Raw genomic sequence first — 20340 nt, forward strand, 5'->3', positions numbered from 1 at the left:
GGGAGAGCGGGGGTCTCACCCTCCCTCTCACTCTTTTTTTTTCGTCGTCTCTTGCCAGTACCTCAGACATTTCAAGGGGGAGAAATATGTATCAAATTAACTCTTAGCAACGGGGCCTCCAAGCTCCCTGCCCTTGTCTTTTCAGCAATCAGAGCTTTGTTATTTTAGTCTTTCAACCAAAACCAAACTGGATTCAATGGCTTCAGCAATTACCTGTAATTTTCCAACCTGGTGCGCTAGCTTTCACCGGAGCGACTCTGAACAGTGAAAGATTGTCTCCTCGGTTGCTCATTTTAGTGTTCAAGTTAAGTGCACTAATTCATTTACATCCACAGAGTGGCACATTTGGAAATGTTCACTTCCCAGCAGCAGGAATGTCTGTGGAGATTTGGTTTCTGTCTGTGCACAACCACCGAGTCACTGAAACTAGAAACCCCTCTGCAGTGTCGACACTCCGACACTGAACCTCTGCTTTATACATCTGACCCATATATTAATACGTCCTTTCAAGCCAATTCAGTTGAGACAACTCTGAAGCCCCGACATCTGTTTTCACATGAGAGACTTTTATCCCATTTTTCCATCGACCCCCACAAACTCTCTTTTCCATTCCCCGTCCTGCTCTCAAATCGTGTAAGAAACTACAGGAGCTCAACTTTAAAAGTATATATGTGTGTGTGTCTGTGTGTGTTTGTGTGAGCCGGAGTGATGTTTCCCCTTCAGAGGTACTGAAGGAGAGAGAACTGCTCGCACTAAAATGCTAATTAAGTGCAGTGTGGCAGACAAGGACACTTGAGAGTGTATGCATTAGCAAATTTTAACTCCCTGCAAACCAAACAGTTTGTTCTGGGCTAATCTCCCAATGATGGAGGCAAGAACAACAGCGGGACCCACAGAGAGCAGAAATATAGACTCGCTTTAGAACATGAAGCGAGAGAGAGAGAGAGAGAGAGAGGAGCATGGTTTTCTATTTCATTACTAAGATAACACAGTTTTAGAAGAAGAAAGCATCTCTTCTGGCATTTCTTTTTTTCCCATTTCACCTCCTCACAGAGGTAACATATGGTATCTGTAAGGGAGAGTCAGTTTGTGCTATGCAGTGAATTATTTTGTGGATTAGTATTGGCATTTAAATGCTCTTGGCTTTAAATCTTGTCTGTTTTAGATCTTAAGTACATTCCTTGGCATCCCGCTCCCCTGCTCAGGCTGGCCTCTTCCCCCGGCCAACACATTTTTGAAACTGTAGAGCTTAACAGGAGAGCAAAAGGCAGTCATTTAGAAAGACCCTGAAGCTGATCTTGAATTACTTTTAGTAGATACCACTCAAATCAAACCAATTCTTCCAATGTTGTGATGCCAACAAAACCTTAACTTCAAGTATGGGTTGAAAGCTTTCCCCTCCCTTGTTTCAAGTAGGTTCCTCTATTACTTTTACAGAGGAGGTGTCTGAGGTTAATGTAATTACGGCCTCTGATGGTTGTACAAATTGCAGGCTGGTGGCGTGACACACCCTCCCCTCAAGTGTTGCTGCAGTTGCCTCTAATGTCTTGTTTTATCCACACTGATTAAGATGACTTTGACCAGGTGTATTTGGTTTTCCGCCATGACCTTCTGGCTGCATCTCTATATTTCACATATACCACAGGGGACCTTTACGACATGAGGGAAAAATATCCACTTGCTCGAAAATTGGGAAGTATTTAAACCAGAGAAAATGTTTTAGAAATAAATACTGCAGCAGTTGGTAAGTGATGTCTCTGCCCAGTTGTTAAACCCAGCGTTCGTGGCACATTTATGTTGCCCTGGAGATCTCTGCCGACATGATAGCCCCCTTTCCCCGTCTCCAAGCGGCCTTTAAAAGCACGGCCCTCCCTTCTGTTTCCAGTACAGTTGGCCTCCCTCCAGCCCCCTCAGAAGAAGTGGATGAATTCCTAGATGTCTGATAAGCTTCACCAGAACATGATTCTTAATGGAACAGAGAAGAAGAAGAGGCAGATGCTATCAGCGCACTTGAATTGCCTCGCAGCCAGATCAAACATCCTAAAAGTGCAGCGAATGCTGAATCATGTTGCGAGGTTGTTACACATTTATCTTCTCTGTTGGTTTAATTGAACTTATTTCCAAATGAAACCAACTGGCCGTTTCGATGCAAACAAAACATCATTAGCATTGTGAAAATCCCAGTTGCTTTGTAGCTTTTTTCCCACTGATTTTCCTTTGAAATGAAAAGCCGTAAATGAGCCCTTTTCATCCTTGTAATTTTTTCCCTCCACTCAAGGCACTTTGTGACACCATTAATCACTTACCTCTGTTTGTTTGTCCTCTTTCTTTCTCCTGTTTATCGAGCCAGAGACTGACACAGATTCCTCCACCCCCATCATGTGTGAAGGTCTTGTTTGTCCCTGTGTGTTTGTGTGTAAAACAGCAGGACCTTCAGGATCAGGGAGTAAAATATAGCTCGCAACACTAGCGTAGCGTGCCAGAGGTGTCTTGATGGAGATGGAGTCATACTGAGCTAATGAAGCTCCAAACCTCAGCTATCGATCCACCTCGCAACGGTGCTTTACAGAGATAACTGAGGAGGAGAGCAGTGTGTGGCATCACGCTCGCTCTGATCTGTGTGACATCTAATTCTGTGTAATGAACCCTGTGCACCAGAGAGCATGATGGGGGGCTGTCTATGGTAATGACAGGGATAGCATGGCCTGGGCGGCTTTTGAAAAGCTTTGACACACTGTCGGTTAGCTCATAGGGCTTTCCTAGCGAAAAAGGAATTTACCACTAGAACAAGTGCCAAATTTGTTAAAAATCTAGAAGTTCTGCTACTTGGTTTGATACAGTGCAGCTGTCTTTGACTTAGTAGCAGCTGCACTTGTACTTCCATTTCTCTGTGTTGTAACTCCACTGTTGCCACACCTGTCTCCTCTCTACAGCTGACAAATACTGCATCCTGTCCATCCTCGAAGAGAAAATTTGCTCTTCTTGAGGTTTCTTCAATTTTTATTCTGATAGATATTTTTCTTTTTACCAGAATCGAGTGTCTCTAGTCGCATTCCCTTCACTGAAACGCAGTCTAGGAAAAAGGATGTTGTACTACATATGCTCCAGTTTGGGTAATAGATAAATATTGAGCAGAAAGATCACAAACTGTGAGCAGCGTATCAGAGCGACGATGTGGTTTGCAGTACGGTGGTGTGACATTGTGCTAAACAGGGCGAAGGCACACAGTTAGAATAATGATTCCTAATTTCAAACACAGTGCACAAGTGCTTGCGTCGGCCAGCGGGGTTGTAATAGAAGCCATATCAATAAGAGCTGGTATGGTGAACGTGTTAGCAAACAGCTGCCTATACATCCAGCAGCAGCAAGTTATTCTGAGTTGTATTAGGAAAATTTAACTCCAATATTCGTCTTCCTGCGGAAAATGTCTGACTCTTGAGCTGCTAAATGCTCCACTGTGATCATCAGCTAGTCGCTAACGTTGTTTGTCTGTCGTTTCGTTGCTGGGCGGGTAGTCAGATTATCATAACAGCTGCCTGCTGTGTGTGGAAATTTTGACTTAATAACTTAACTTACAGACTTTGACTTCATCAGAACTGTAAAGCGATGAGATGAAAGACGCAAGAAAAGCTCTGGAGAGCTGAGTGGAACTGGAAAGGTGATATTTCTCTGTGTGTTTGTCACTACAAGTGACCCTTTCATAGTCATTTCATTTATTGTTAATCTAAAAATATTGATAAGCCGTCTGAGAGAAACCTGTGATTTGTGGTTGCATAAATAAACCTGACTAAGATCTGGGGATTTGATTAAATTTAGTGCAATTGCAGCAGACATAATTACTCTTTTCACTGAGGTGGTGATGGTTTAAATTCCCTCCATCATTCCTGAGTAATAGGAAGTGTCAAATAAAACCTTCATGACACAGTACTTTGAACACTCCCCCTTATCCCTGCTGAATTAAAATAGACCTGGAAAAAAAAAGAAGCGTTTCCTTTTCCATGACCACCTCTGCTGCTGGTGCAAATGAAAATGCCCTTCCCAAAATAGATCATTTTTACCCTTCAGATGTCCACTTTTATTTTAAGCCCGGTGACACCATGCCATCCATCACACCCAGCTTTTCAGATGTGAGCAGCCCCGGGGAAAACACTGATACAATGCAGGAGAAGTGTGATAGCGTGCTACTGCTGTGCAGTTAGGAGCTCTATGGTTAGATTACCACTAATTTCATCTCGGAGTAGCATTTAGACATTTTCTTTGTCTGAGTAAAGTGGAAGTCGTTCCTCTTTTTAGGGTAAACATTGAAAATGGATGCCCTGCCTTTCCAGCTCTTCCCTCAAATTACCACTTGACATGGCCAAACATCGCTCTGCATTATTGTCTGCCAGGAAAATGCATTTCTGAATGCGTTATTGAATGTTTTGGCTGGGTGGAAATTGTACGAAGTGTACCCAGCACTTTGATCATCTTGACCTGGAAATGTGATAGTCACCCCACTTCACAGGGCTCTCTGACACCTGGGAAACTGGATCTGCTATTCTTGATACATGATCTGCACCGCAGCACTAAAGACTTAACTTCTCCTGTTTCGCAGTCAGCAGAGACCACTGATGCTAACTGGAGTTTCACATGGCTCAGACTTTTTTTCCCACAAGCCACTGGAGTCACAGCATTTGGAGTCTGGTGGAAAAATCTGCCTGGATGATTTTTATGAACGAGATTCCTGCAGTATTAGTTTGACCTCAGACACAGAAAGACAGACAAATGATTTTGAAGTGGATTTTTTTGTGCATCAGAGTCGAATTTTTTGACAGATACAGACTTTCCTTGAATCATTAATCATATTTTAGCATTTGGATTCTTTGCTTTCTGAGTTTTTATAGTAGTTGAGTGTGATGTCATAAAGATTAGTGTTATTTTAAAAAGTGAAACATTATATTTCAGGGGTTACAAGCAGAGGCAGTTTTTAATATTTCAAATATCTTATCAAAAACTATAGCTTAAGCCTACTAATTAATGGATCACTGGACTAAAAGTGTCTTTCCAACTCAGCTGCACAGTTTCTTAGATTTGAGTTGTAAAGATCACACCGACAGTCTATGGTGCATGTTTTGTCTGTCTTGGTTTAATTTAAAGCCATTCTAACTGCAGCAGTTATCCCTTAGATTGGCTGCTTAGTGTTTTGAGTTAGCTAAATATATTGCATCAAAATGGACTTAAGGGGCTAAAGAAGAATTGGGGACATATTTTAGTATTGCATGATTTTAATCCATTCAGAAGTCAGTTAATCTATTACAGTTTCAAGTTGTGAGCAATTTAATGTGATGGCACTGGCAGTGGTACTGAGGTTAGAAGTAAATTACACAGAGCCGGTGTGTGATTAGAGAAGCTGTGGCACAGCTTTTAAAGTTCACCACCCCTCAGGATATTTGATCGAGCCACCGGCCTTTGATCAGCGTTAACATTACGGTAACCATGACAGTTTATTTTCAACAACCAAAAAAGACCATTTGTGTCAGAAAACAATCTCCCTTCCTCTGACACGTTGGCACACCGCAAAAGAAAAATGTCAGGGTCAGTGATGGGCCATTAGCCAGGAGTGAGCTCCTTTTGTGCTCGCAGACCCATTGAAAACACCTTTTTAGTCTTCGACAGATGGTACCGTGACACAGCAACTGCAGGCTGACCTGGGACTTAAAGACATTTAAAAAAAAAAATACGCAGGACATACAAGGAAGGAGAACGTCTGGCCAGAGAGTGAATGACAACATGAATGTGTAATAAAGTATTCACCTGCTTAGCTTGCCTGTATTGTAATGCCTTGTACGTTTGATTGACTACACAGTCACCTTCCATTCTTTGCTATTATACCCTTTTCTTTTCCATGGAGGTCGTTCCTCTGTTGCTGCAAATGTCATAGTGCTTTAATGAGAACTGCACTGTAGTCCACAATGGAAGCTTTTCAGCCAGATTAAATGTATCACTGTGCTGAAACTTTCCTTTCCTCCTCCACCCCCCTTTGCCCCATTGTGACACAGTGGTTTTACAGAGCAGCTTGTTGCTGAAAAACAAGGTTAAGAAGATCAGTATCAAAGGAGGAGTGTTTTTGTGTGGCTTGCAGGAGAGTCTCGCTTCAGGTTTCCACCTGAAACACAAAGGTGTTTTCTTACCTGATTTGTATTCATTCACACAATGAGTGGGCCTGCCTCTCTTGTTTCCAAGTAAGGAGAGTCCAGACAAGACTTTTGTTCGCCCTATCATTGGATACGTGCATGTTGCTTCCTCCAGTACGAGCCTTGGAGCCCAGCCACAGGCTTTGTCCTCGATGGATTTTTTCCTGCCCTTTTTCCTCCTCTTTGTTGCTCTGTGTATGTTCTAAGAAACCATTTCAGTTGAATGTTTGAGCACTGCTGGTGCTTTTTTTTTTCTTTTGGCACTGGTGTTATTTCAATAATATCAAGCCGTGTCACCCTAAAACTGCCTTGTCAGAATCCCAAACCCACAAATTAGCAGTTTAAAGTGTTTCAGTTCACATGAGCCCGTTACAGTTCAGCCCACTCTGGTGCATGTCAAAGCACAGATACTGTACAGAATAATTTGTTTGATTTAGTGGAAGTCAGTCAAACCACTGACAGCATAGTGGTTATCATTATTGTCTTCTGACTTCTGTTTCAGGGGTTTTTCCTGACTGTGTCCCCGGAGTCGATCCTTAAGGTGGCAAAACACGCTTCAGATAAGAACAAAATCTTCTGCATGAACCTGTCGGCGCCGTTCATCAGCCAGTTCTTTAAAGAGCCCTTGATGAAGGTTATGCCCTACGTGGACATCTTGTTTGGCAATGAGACGGTGAGTGAAACGAAACGTGTGCTCACATTGTTCAGATTAAGACGTGTTTATGTGTGTCTGCTTATATTTGTCTATGCAAAGGAGGGTGTGTTGTTTTATTTTTAGAATTTGAGATATCTCAAAATCCGTCTTGGTTGAATGGTGAGCCATGAACCAAGAAACAGGGGAACGATTTTTGCGCCACGGTGTAGTGATTAAGTGAGCGCTTTGTGTTTTATCTCAGAAAAGTAAGTTGCATGTATTTTCTTCCAAATTTCTTTGTTGATAGCAAATCAGTTTAAGCAACGCCCATTTCTAGTTTAACATAATTTGACATTTGAATAGCCATGCCACTGGAGTTGCACTAGGATTAGCAATACCCATATATTTATCTAATTTTCACAAAGGAAAATTGCGAGTAAGGCTTGTACTGTTGTCAAAATGTGGCTGGTGTAGGTTACAGCAGGTATAGGCTGTAATAAACAGAGTAGCAGAAGTAGAAGTTGTTACAAAAAATAAATTGAAGAAGAAAAATCAAGGAACACTAAGGCCACAACTACAGGAGGGATAATAGAGACAGTTCTTCAGAAATTGTTGTCAATTGGACAGGTTGTAGTTATTCTTTCACGTCAGCTGGTATTGACCATGTTTTATGCTGTGTTGGGGCCAACACCATGAATGAAACGGAAACAGCTGATTAGTCCTGGAAATTAAATGTTTCCTAAACCAGAACTTATTCCAAAATGGTGTTTCCATGTTGATGTGTTTGCTAACTGGTTTTCAAAAAAATCAAAACCCACCCCTTTTCTTTGCAAAGTTACAGTAGTTTTTCCGAATTTTGCCACTAGAGCTTAAAAATATGCCATTGAAACGACACTGACACAGCTGTCGTCAGTCCCTTAGTGGTGCCATACTAACACACTAGTCTTAGATGGCAAACACAGTCAGCATTATGCAACTACATCAGAGCTTTGTTGCTAAAATTCTATTCTACAACTAAACTGCATGCTCATTTACTTTTTAAAAGAAATGTAATAAAAATGGAGGATCGAGGCTGATGTCAGCAAAACTGAAATAACACCTAAACAGCCAAAGGTGGAACAACAGAGGTTGCAAATGAAATAAAGTGACCATGACTCCATGGCCAGCCAGTCAGATTTAAAAGTGCACATGATGCAGAACCCAAGACTAAATACAGATTAAATCCATCCATTAGCTATCAGCTCTACCCACTTATCCTTCACAGGGTCACAGGGCACCGATTAAATACTTTTGAATATTTTCTATTACCGATGTAAATTCAAAGGATTGTGCATACTTGGCAGTAGTTTATGCTCTCCGACTGCTTTATATAGTAACTTAACACTATATCCTCTCTCCTTGTTTAAAGCTAAATCAAAGTGCTGTGTCCACGGTTTCATTCCACTCATTGTTCTTCTCAGTATCCATTAAAGTTCTCACTTATCACTGCCCCATAAAGAGATGAATAGAAATTAGCCCAGTAATCATTCATCTCAATCACGTCACCATTTCATGCCGGTTGATCTATTGATTTTTCTCGGCTTTGTGGAAGTGAGCGGCTGGTTGGAGGTCAAGCTGTGGTCACAGGCTGTGGTGCTGCTGCTGCGAAGTATCCGCTAACAGGCCGGATGAGCTTAACTCTGAGGCACCACCTGGACAAACTGCACCTTCGGGGGGGAAAGAGGGGAGTTTATGCTCGCTGGACTGAACTCGCCTCCCCACTGCTAAAGCTACTAAACAGAGGTCTGTCTTCAGGTTAGAGATGGGGTCCACAGACCAGGACAGAGCTGGAAGAAACTGCTCAGCATTCGAGGATTTATTGCCGTTGCTGACTTCAGCTTTTTCCCCTTTTCTTTCCGCTCCCAACATAAGACCTCCCTTTTACATATGCACCTCTCTCTCTCTCTTGCTCCCTAATTGCTGTGAGGAACGATTCTGTCTTCTTAGCCACGGCGTACATTTTGCAAGCGTTATGTATTTTCAGGTGGGTGGCACTGTAACTGTTTGCTTAAGAAGTTTGCTCACACCTTCAGTCATTACCGTTTAATGACTCTGGATAATTGCAATGCATGTTTGTTGAAGGAGATTATCTTCTGGAGACTCTGTCAGGGCTTGCTCTGAGGAGCTGAACCCGGCTAAGAACGCCCAAAGAAGAGCTTCGGCGCAAAACAGAGCAGATATTCACTGATCAGCTGCCTCAAGCAGTGAGGTTTGCGAGGTTCTGTATAGGACTAATGCCTGTCCAGAGTGTTTTGACTCCTTTTGGCCTTCCCCCCATGTTAGCTGCTGGGAGGAGGGAGCGGGGAATGACTGCTCATACAGTCAAGCCCCAGACCTCCCATTGTGCACAAGCCAGACAAGGTTGGCGGTCATGCAGTGGTGCATGGTGACTGACAGGCAACAGGGCCGCCTCGCCTACGCTCGCCCCCTCCAGCACCCTGCACCCCTCTGCAGCCCCCCCTGGCCGTCCTCTCACCCCAACTTCCACCCCCCAACGTGATGGATAAGCCTCAGCCTCATGCTTTCATAACAAGTCAGTGACAGTCAGGATCATGCAGACTGACTCCTATAGCCTTGCAGAATGTGCCATAAGGGAAGGCTAATGTGTCTGCCTGTCTCTGCCTTCCTCTCCCACACTTTCTGAGTCACGATACAGAGCTACCCTCACTTGGGGAAATATGTTTAAAGCAGCTGTAAGATCTCGTGTTTTGAAAGTGACTAATAATAAATTTGAGCAAGATAGCTTTTCAAAAAATCAAGTGCTGCATTTATTTGTCATGACTGGGAACTTATTTCAGCCGGATCACAATTCCCTTTTGATCATTTGAAATTCCGAAACTGTCGTGCAACGCTGCAGACTTCAAAAAATGTCAATAGCCTCTGTTTCTTCTCGTGCTTTTGCTTGCGTCTGATGTTGAAATGCGTCTGTGTTTCTGAGTCTACCCTGGGTAATTCTGCTATAACTCGATCCTGCTGGTACTTGTTTGAAACCTGGCATCAGCAGGCCCTGCCTGGCCTATCGGCAGCCTCGTGCTTATATAACAGTCTCCCATCCATCCTGTAATTACTGCCTTTTTGGGGCATAGTGTAGTGTCTGTTCCTTCGCTGGTGGGGGGGTGGGGTGGGAGTATGGGCCGGTTTCTGCGTTGCCAGGGCCTCTGAGATGGAGCCGACGGAGGCACATAGACATCAGACGCTACTTCACTTAATTGGCAAACATGTCGTGTGATAACCTGGGAACAGCACAGGCCTAATTGAGTCCTCCTGTGCTGTCCTCCTCTGACTACCTGACATGGAACCCAGGGCATTACATTTCCCTCCATTTAATGGCCGCAGTTAATTAGGCCCGAATGAGGGAATCATTACCGCTGGAAAAACCACATGCCAGTGGATTCGCCGATAAAATTAGCCACAATTTGCTTTTGCTATTTGAGCATAAGAGATAAACCACACAATGGGGGGGAAAGGATTGGATCATTACTGGCGGATTTGTATTGTGGAATTTTAGACATATCATAGACAAATGGAACGATTAATCAAGACTGAATTAATCATCCTGACTGATGTTTTTTTAAGCCAGGATTCACGGCTTTCTCAATTTAGATCATTTCATGTGCTTGGCCTTTTTTTCTTTTATCTGTGCAAATGGTTTAAAAAACATGGTCCCTTAATAAAAATGGTACTGCAGATGAGGAGCTTAGTTTTTTTGCCCTACAGCTAATACCCAACAACCTCCTCACTCCTCTGCCATTAACATTATATACCACCCCCATACAGGAGCTCCACATGCCTTCCATTGCTGTCCAATGCGTTCTGCAGCTCCTCACTCAGAGGGAGCTTATTTATGTGGGTCCCAGCCCCGTCTTCCAAAACGAGAGACAGCCATTGTAATTGAATACTCAATAGGTGAGCCATTTACCAAAAGTGGAAATGGCATTCGGCTATGTATTAATGTGCTTTGCTGAGGCAAAAGGAGCCATCATCATTTCAATGTTCAAGCTGTTTTAAAAGAGCATTTAGCCTCCCATCTCTCCAGGCCATGAGAGCAAAATGACACGGATTTCTTCCTTCTCTGTACTTTGTGTGAATGTTCCTCGCCTAATATTTTCTATGGTTATCTTGCTTATTTTCCCATCCATCCCTCAGCACCTCTCCGTGATCTAGGTGGAGGGATACAAGCAGCTCTACAGAAGGTTATTGTCATGAAAAGCCCCTCAGGCCTTTTGGCTCTCAGCCCTATTTTTCCTCCATCTGCATGCAGTGTGTGTATTTGTGTGTGTCTGTGTGTGTCGGGTGGTGGGGGCTCTAATGATTTTTCCAGGACAGGCTGAAGTGGGTGTACAAGTGTATATATGTGTGTATATATGTGTGTGTCTGTGTGTTTGTGTGGATGGGAAAAAAAAGGCAGGTGGAGGAGATACATGGGCAATATGGCGTCATTTCTTAACATCTCTCCAGATTCGTCATCTGGCTTTGTTTGTTTGATAGACTGCTTGGAAGCCTTATCTCTGTGGCGAGGCCCATGGCTGTTTATCGCCTCAGTGACGTGTGCGGGGCTGTGGAAATACGTGCTCTCCGCTGTCAGTATGTGTGGGTGATGGCAAGTTCACTAAAGACCCCTGAGGGTATGAGGGGTGTTCTCGCAAAAAAAAAAAAAGAATAGGAGAAAGAATTTCCCCTTGACAGCTCACCCACAGCGGACTCGAGATGTGCTTCTCAACGGTAGCTTGGGGAAAATATCCCGTCTCACTGCCTAAAACAAAGAGATGCAAGAGCCAGATTAGCGTATTACTGAAACAGCTTTCCTTTTAGGCTCTTCTCTCTCTCCTCCTGTCAGAGCTGTCTGCAGAGAACGGCGAAGAACATGAGACATTAACCTCTATGTGTTTATTCACAAGGCCCCACAGGCCAGCTGGGAGGATGAACACAGAACCATCTCTAAAGCCGGCGAAGCGGAACAATCACAATGTGTCATTGGAGGAAGAGACATGAAGTATTAGCTGCTGCTCTCCTTTGTGTCTTTCACAACTGAATTTTAATTGAATGTGCTATTTCTGTGATGAGTCACATGCCTTCCGTTCAGCGCCAGAGTACATTGACCTTCAGTGTGACGTACAGTCAGTGAGTTGTATGATGAGTCATAGCCACATTAGCTGCTAAATGCAAAAGCTGCCTTGTTTTTATTTTTGCTCTTTTATCTATTTCTAGTTTTTCTTTGACTGCTAGATAAGTGGTTTCCAAGCCTGTGATCACAGCCCCTCAAGATGCAAGATGATTTTAAATGGATGATTTTCTGACTTTTTCCTCACTACTCTCATATGCAACTGGTGGCAACGAATCCCATTAAACATACTAGACTTTACACTAAGATTATGCAAATTTTGCTAATGTTGAATTTCCAGGATTTTCTTGAATCCTTTGTTTTGATTCCATCAGTGTTTCCTCACTGGTCTTGATCAGGTTACAGTCAACATGTAGACTTGCCGTTTGGCCAAGTCCTAGACCTTCCTGTGGTCAGAAGATAAGGCTAACCAGAATGTTGCTCTTTAATTTGATATGTATACATATTTATTTTTACCTTGATAACATGTCCATGTGGTGTTTTTCATATCTTGGAAGACATATCATGAGCAAAACACGCCATGGCTGAGTATTTCATTCTTGAAACTGCCGCGCATCAATGACCAATCAACGATCGTCTCAAAAACATGGATTCAAACTTCTTGGGTCTCATACACAACAAACCAATGGAACAAGAGAATCCTGTCAACTTTCATTGGTTTCTGGGTCAAAGATGGATGGCTAAATTATTCCAATATTAAAAATTACCATTTTGTAGGGTAGAATAGCATTACAGTGTTTGAGCAGGTGAGCTGGTGTGCTGAAGTTGCAGGGAGGGGTGAGTAATAACTTGAGTTTTTCGAGGTTAAATCCCCAACTGGAAAATTGCTGTTCAAATGGAATACAAACTAAAATGACAAACGCGGAGTTGGAGCTTAAAAACCAATGGAATAAGAAGCAGAAAAGATGATGTAGGAAAGACGTGCAATTGGGGTTTGCAACCAACTTTTAAACACTACTTGAAAAGCCGCTTTACTGAAAATCCATTACTTTTAAAAGTTTTCTTTTGGCCAAATTAACTGTCAATGTCTGGATTCACTCAAAATCAATCAGCGGTCCCCTTTTGAGTCTACTATTTGGGAAACATAGAAATACAGCATCATTTGGCAGCTCAACTGCCTCTAGTCATCCATGCCACCAGCAAGGAAAAACTGACTTCTGGATTCTTTTCATCATTAAACTTTTGAAATAGTAATAAAATAATTGAGAGTAGACGGTTGCACAATTAGCAAAAACTAGCATGTAATATAGTAGGTTCGCTGTAACATTAGCCACCATAAGCTACTGCCTAAATGAGGTTAAAGTGGAAAAGGTTTCTTTTACTACCCATGAATTGAACTTTTCATTTGTAAGAGGAAGATTGTGTTTTTATTTCTGTTTAAAACGGATCACAGCCAAAAAGGTTGGAAAACTACTTTTACTGACTCACATAAAGTGTCGCTACAATTAACCCATCAGTCATTTTCTGTGCATATACAGGCAGAGAGACGACTCAGTGCAGAAGAAGAATGGTCTCTCTGACATTCCTCTGTTTTTCCTGGCTGTCTGTTTGCGAGTCATGGTACTTTGAGAGCCAGCATGGCTCCACCAGAGGAGTCCGACTAACCACTGTAATTGTGCCGTGCCGAAGCCGCCTTCCACAACCCCGGGATTGAACCATGAAATATTCGAAAATGCCGGGGTTAAGAGAGGGGGGTCGCTGGCAGTGCAATGTGAAATGTGAGACCATAGAGCATCTTTAACAAGGAGGCAGATAGAAAGCCAGCCGGTCGGGCAGCCAGGGCACACGGTGGAGTCCTCTGAAGGGGAATAATTATGGATGTAAGAGGAGATATTGCGCTGGGAGCAGATCAATAGTGCCCACGTTCTGCTGGCGCTGAGGCCAGTATATTTCTGTCACAGCGGGAGAGAGTGCTGGATATTAGCTTGTTGCTGGAGGGACTCGCTGAAGTTTGAACACCGGCAGGCTTTCCAGATACCCTTACAGTCCTGATGTCTGTCCTCCTCCCAAAATCATGACTGCTTGGAGTTTGGCTGGTTGCTTTTCCCCCATCTCCAATCCTCTTATCCGCACAGAGTTGGCGGGAGGACTGGCCTTTGTCTACACATGATTGTATTCCCACTGTCCAGACTATACAGTCATGTTTTCCAGTGTCATTTGGAGGACTCCCCTATTCTCCTTTGGTTTAAAAATTCTGGATAAGAAAGTGACAAAGACGCAATCAACAAGCATAATCTACCCCTCATAATACTGAATTAATTTGTTGTCACATGGAAAATGAAAACATATAAGCTATTTTTAGAAATGTCACTGCTTCTACTTAACTGAATAAAATGATTATTTTCTCTCTAATTTATCATGGTTTGCCAACTATTTTCTTCTGGAAGAGCCATGTGGCTATTTTGCAACACACATGTTAGTCTGTGCATACATGTGAAGTGATGTAGCCTCCTGCTTGAAGGACCCCCAACTTCCATGCAGATTTTCATCTGGCAAATAGCCATGTTGTGCCACATCAACAGATAACACATTGAACGCCGTCTCAAGTTTAGTGTGGCCAATTTATTCAGGCAAAGCTCTCATGTCCCCTGTGCACACAAATGGTTTGAATTATTTTGAAAGCTTTTTTTCCTCCCTGGGTTTTTCATTGTCTGAGGCATGCGAGTCCCTCCAGAGCAGATCTTTGTTTCTCATTAGGAGGTAAATAGAGCAGGCCAAATGCTCACATGTTTATTATACACAGGAGGGTATGGTCACTGTTCTCAACAGTTCACTGCAGAAAAAAGCTGTTTGCTTTCTTGACCTTTGTCTGCGGTGCCTGCAACCAAATGTCTGTTGAATTTACTGGATAATAAGCTGCTAGAAACTGATGGACTGCAAGGCAGTAGGGCCTCAACCCCATCAAAAGTTTCTGAAAAGTACTTTCAACAAAAACAGATTTGTTGATCCAGAGTGAAAAATGATTTTATAATTACAATCACTATTATTTGAAGCAAAGTTTAGACAGAGTAAAACAGATTCAAAACTATCAAATAGCATACACGTATTCATAACAAAGAGAATAACAGCATGCAAAAAGTGGGAACTGACCTGTCACATTTTTATTCACTGTTTGCTCTTTTTTTTTTTGCAATGTACAGTCCTGCACCCCAGTGGAAACAGCACAACCATGACTACAAGTACAAAGAAATTAAAAATGTCTTTTGTGCATTATGGCACTGTTACAATGCCATGAATCCTTAAAAATCATTTTATTTAGTTGTCATACTTGTCTCCTGTCTGCTGTGTGTAAACACTGCCTGCAGTTCAGCTGAAAAGCCCCTGAATGTTGGACATATGATTGTCAGTCACAGTTGAGTCACTAATGGCTTCGTGGTTGTGCCAAGGATTGTAGATTTTTTTTTGTTTTTCGCAGAATCTGGTTAGAGTTAGTGTTTTATTTTTTGAAAGAAGTTAAAAGAGACATGCCAAATAAAGTGATTTTGATGAAATACCACAAACTCAGAATAGGTTTAGTTTTCCAGTGGATGAGTAGTACAAGGTCTGAAAGTTGAAAATCACCTTTTTCTTCTGTTTTTCCAGATTCTGGCACTGAGAAATGGTGCAATTTTGTCGATTTTTGTTGGAAAATAATATGCCTTGCCGACCTGCCAGCGGGTTTATGGTTCAGAAGGTTAAATAGCAGTTCTCCATTACATAGTATTTGTGATCACATAAACCGCAGTCAAAGTTAGAAAAAAGGTCCACAAAGATACAAAACAATACTAATTAAAACTCAATAGGTAACCAAATCTTTTTCATATACTGGTGTGTTTTGATCTGATTTGATTCACTTGCTTCAGAAGCAAACAACTTGTCAGATTCTTATATTGCTGCACTCTATGAGCTGCATAGAAAACCCACACATCACCTTTTTTATTCCAAATTTTAAAGCAGAGAGAGGCTGAAAGGAAAAACACAACAAAAGCATTAATCTCTCACGGAATGACCCAGTACTGTTAGAATTCATAAAACCTGAGATGGTGTGTTTATGTAGGATCTAATCACTGATTAAGAAAATAACTTTTCAAGGCCTTCAGCAGCCGATTTATAACTAGAGGGCTTCTGGGCAACTTAAACTCTAGGAATGCTAAACAGTTCCTCACACATTATTTCTATCACTTAAATTGTAAGATAAATTGAAGTATTGACCTTGAATATGTGCCCCAAAGAGCAAGAATCAAGATTGCAGTTCCATTGCTCACTGTAAGAATCGGCAAACCTGTAACTGTGGAAATTCTGGTTCCTAAAAAATTCAATCAGGTGGACCTTGACCACACAAACTTCCAGACGATCAATAAAACTTACTGCAGTAAAAGTTAGGCTTCACTTGAGAACAAACAGAGTTTTGAGTTGAGTTAACAAGTCATATTTTCCTAAGTAAGTTATCTGGATAAGTTTAAGGGCCCTAATTTCATTTGCTAACTTTCTGACTTCGGAGTCAAAGTTTGAAGAGAAATAAAATCTACTGAGTCAAGATTGCTGTAAGGGGGGTCAACAGTTCAGTTGCAGAAGTAATCAGGGATTAATTAAAAGCTCTATATCACAAATTAGAGGTCTTTTTTGGGTCTTTTTGAAGAAATACGTGAATCCAGAATAGATCAGCATAAATGTACAGTATGGACAATTGGCATTAACAAACGACCACCAGACAGGTAGGATATGAGACAAGCATATAAATAAGATGCAGAACTCAAGTACACAAACACACATCTGAGGGAAAGGAAACAAATACTCAGAGGGAGAAATGGACAAACATGAACACACAGGAGAGAGAGACAAAAGAAAAGGCTGAGAATTATGCAGGACAAAGATCCAGATCCAAAACATCTGGAATAAGGAACCGACAGCCAGAGGAAAAAGCAAAAGAGAGAGAAAGAGAAAAGTGCCAGGGCGGCTGATGATCCAGCACAGAGAAATCTGAGTGATAGAGAGGACAAAAGAGGAGAAATCAGCTGTAAATCTGAGCGCAGTGAGAGTTATGAGTTAAAAGCTGCTGCATTAGCTCCGCTTGTTGAGCAAACCAGTTCATCCACTGCTTCATCCACTTCCTTGAGAGATAGCCAGTTTCTGGTAGTCTGACGTTGTGTGTTGACCCCTTGTTAGAGCCCAGAGGTGAGATGTGTGATAGAGGCCCTCGGTGCTGATAAGGCCATCAGGCTGATAACTAACTCCCCCCAGCACAAAGCTGCTACTGCCGCTGCCACGGCTTCCATTAGCCCCAATAGACTGACTGAATGCCTGTCTGGTCCTCCCGCTCTATCTGAGGTTACATCCTCCGTTCTCAGCCCCTTATGCAAACCTTGCTTTGCCATGCTGAGATTGCTATCAGCGAAGATATTTATGTACTGCACATGTTTCCGATTGTTTAACCTCTGGACCTGTGCTGTAGGTGCTGCTGGCGTCCCTGTGGGCTCGCTATGAGACCTTTCTGCTGGCCTTGCAGGCAGACTGAGATAGACGGGAGCACAGACTGTTGCTAGAGGTGCATAATGGACTGGCAGGCATAGGCAATGTGGATGTTGGTCACATGAAAGCAGAGGTCAAACTTGCACTTGCTTTTAAGTTTGCTCAAATCTCAACAGAATCATATTTATTTCTTTTTTCCCTCTTATTCAGAAGCCAGTTTTATTTGCAGGTACTATCACATGACTTGGTGTAATTTAGCACCAGAAACGCTGAGGATGTTGCATATCCCGTGTTGTTAAATAGCGAAACTTCTCACTATTGTGTGAAGTCAAATATTTATAATCAGTTGTCAAATTAATTCTCCAAAGTCTGAATGAACAAGAAACCAATGTTGTCAATGTGGTGGTTTTAATCACATCTGCACTACCAGTCAAAAGTTTGGACACACCTTCTCATTTAATGGTTTTTCTTTATTCTCATGACTATTTTCATTGTAGATTCTCACTGAAGGCTTCAAAACTATGAATGAACACATATGGAATTGTGTAGCAGTGTAAATAGTCATTAAATGAGAAGGTGTGTCCAAACGTTTGACTGGTAGTTTATGTGAAGCTTAATTAAACTGCGAGCAGTTCACTAATATTCACTTCTTGAGTTGACATTCAGTAATGTGCAATAACTGATTTTCTGTGCAATAACACAATTATCACTCATTACTATTTATTACACTGTATACTTACATTTTTATTTTCTTAGTTTAATGCACATTTTTATGTTATGCTTATACCTTTCTACCTATATACATACACATATATACATAGATAGTTTTCTCTCTGCAGCTTCTCTCCTTAACGTTAATCAACCAACTGGAGTCCTTGCAGACCCCAGATCTATTTTTTTTATCATATATCACCATTACTTCAGTCTAAGATTCCAATTTTTTATAGCTTGGTCTGTCAATTTGTTCCTAATGATTTCATATTGCTGATTTATACCATTTCTCTTTTAATTAGTTAAAATGAATCAAAAGCACCCAATTCTGTCTATGCAGTTATATTAGATGGAACTATATGTTGAGTTAGTGTTTGCAATGGGCCCTAATTTAAACTATCACACAGTACAACGTAATTTTCAGATGTTTTGAGAAGGAATAGGGCATTAAAAGGCTATTTAAGGTAACTAATAAGTTATTTTTTTTACTGTGAGCGTTGGTTCTTACAGCAGCTTATTCTTGAGGTAGGATGAGGTTAAAGTGCTGTAGCTGCACAGCTCTGAAAACAACTGAAGTAGCTTTAGATGTAGAGAGTTTGTCAAAATCCTACTGCAGCACATCCACGCAAACACACCTCTCACAACAGAAAAGCCTGCTGAACAAAATGCAATGCGACACTGTACAAATATTGTCGGGAAATATTCTCTGTGCTGCGTTTTCTTAAGCAGAGCTGTTCAGCCATCAAACATACTCAGTTGTAACATAGACATACTGTCATGTGGATGGTCTTAAAGCGCTTAAATATATAGTAAATTAAAATCAGATCAGCAGATTGTTAGTGGACACAAAATATGGAATCAGGACACCTGTGTTTCTAAGCAGAAGTGACATTGCAGTTTGCAGCAGTGCATTAAATAATGAACACAGCCTGAGGGGAGCAGAGAGATTTGACAGAAGCTGGAAATTAATAGCATTTTATGCACTACAGAAGGTAATGCAAATGTAAATGTTCTCTCATAGCAGTGCAACATCTGGTGAACAGTGGACGGAGTTTTATAAAGTAGATGAGGAAAAAAGTTATTTCTTAAAAATCCCAAGTTGTTAACAGGTGTTTTTATTTTTTCCTTTGCACATTTTTTCTTCCAGACATTAGAATTAAGCTGATAAGAAAACTGTTGAAAGTAATACGTTTGGGAGTTCTAGTATGGAAACTGACTAAACTGGCTGTGTTGCAGATGTAAATCTGCCGCTAACACTAAAACGTACTTCAGGATTAAACCCGTGCGATCGTACCCGGGTGTAAGAAAATAACTTGGTGGAGATGAAACATGCCACTTAATGGCTCAGTAAAACCCAAAGTGAAATACCATCAGCTGTTGCTGAGTAAATTCCCAGAGGCAGTAAAAGCGACTCCTGCCTCTCTGGAGTGTGTTGTTGCTGTGTGTGTTTACCCTCATGTTTGTGGCATGTCATGCTTGAGCAGGATTGCTGCATTCTCCTGGGAGCTCCAGGAGGGCTCGGTGCAGGTGATTTATTCCCCCTAATCTGTCCTGCACAGTAGCAGGCGGCCGCCTTCCTTCCACCCAGCATGAGTGAGGTGCTATCAGCTTGCATGATCATATTAATAATCACCTGCGGTTGTTATCAGCCCACATATCTTTGAGGTGACAGCTTCCTGTTCAGCAGCACCTGGACTCGTGCTGATTCTGACGTCCCGACATCCAGGACGAGTCGTGTTTGTGACCCTGAGGCCACGTCAAGGGCGCCGACAATCCCCTCCGATGCTGTCGCCTTGATTAGTTATTCATACTCCACCCACCACCCTGTAATGTATGCTGTAGTAATCTGGCTGGAAACACTTGAGTTGAATGCCAGATGTTGTTTTTACTGGGCATTTATGAAAGCTGTCTGACTCGCCTCAGTGATGTCTCACGCTTACATGCTGGGAATGAGGAAAACATGTCATTTGCCATTGTTATATATATCTGTAAGTAGTGATAATTGGCTGAATTCTGTGTTATGCCATGATCCAGACATGCTCGGTTTACTTTAAAAGGTTTCTACAGTAAGTGATTTGTCATTTCCAACCGATCAGTTTGCTCTGCTCTAGTTTGCACAGTTTCAAAGGCACACTTTCAACAATAGTAGAAATCAGTTTCCCCCTAAAACACTTGCTTAAAACTCAGATGTCTTTGAAATGAGCTGTTATTGA

General features: G+C 41.9%; 1 protein-coding gene across 4 annotated transcripts in view; it reads left to right on the plus strand.

Annotated features, from left to right (window-relative positions):
* adkb (adenosine kinase b) overlaps window positions 1–20340 on the plus strand; it is a 112478-nt gene that overhangs the window by 69796 nt on the left and 22342 nt on the right. For all 4 annotated transcript variants that reach the window (XM_023279553.3, XM_023279554.3, XM_035952542.2 and 1 more), the window contains one exon: window positions 6676–6846. In XM_023279553.3, the coding sequence (XP_023135321.1) occupies window positions 6676–6846 (171 nt within the window). The remainder of the gene's footprint in view (window positions 1–6675; window positions 6847–20340) is intronic.

The sequence above is a fragment of the Amphiprion ocellaris genome, chromosome 18 (genome assembly GCF_022539595.1).
Source record: "Amphiprion ocellaris isolate individual 3 ecotype Okinawa chromosome 18, ASM2253959v1, whole genome shotgun sequence".
In the NCBI taxonomy this organism is placed as follows: Eukaryota; Metazoa; Chordata; class Actinopteri; family Pomacentridae; genus Amphiprion; species Amphiprion ocellaris.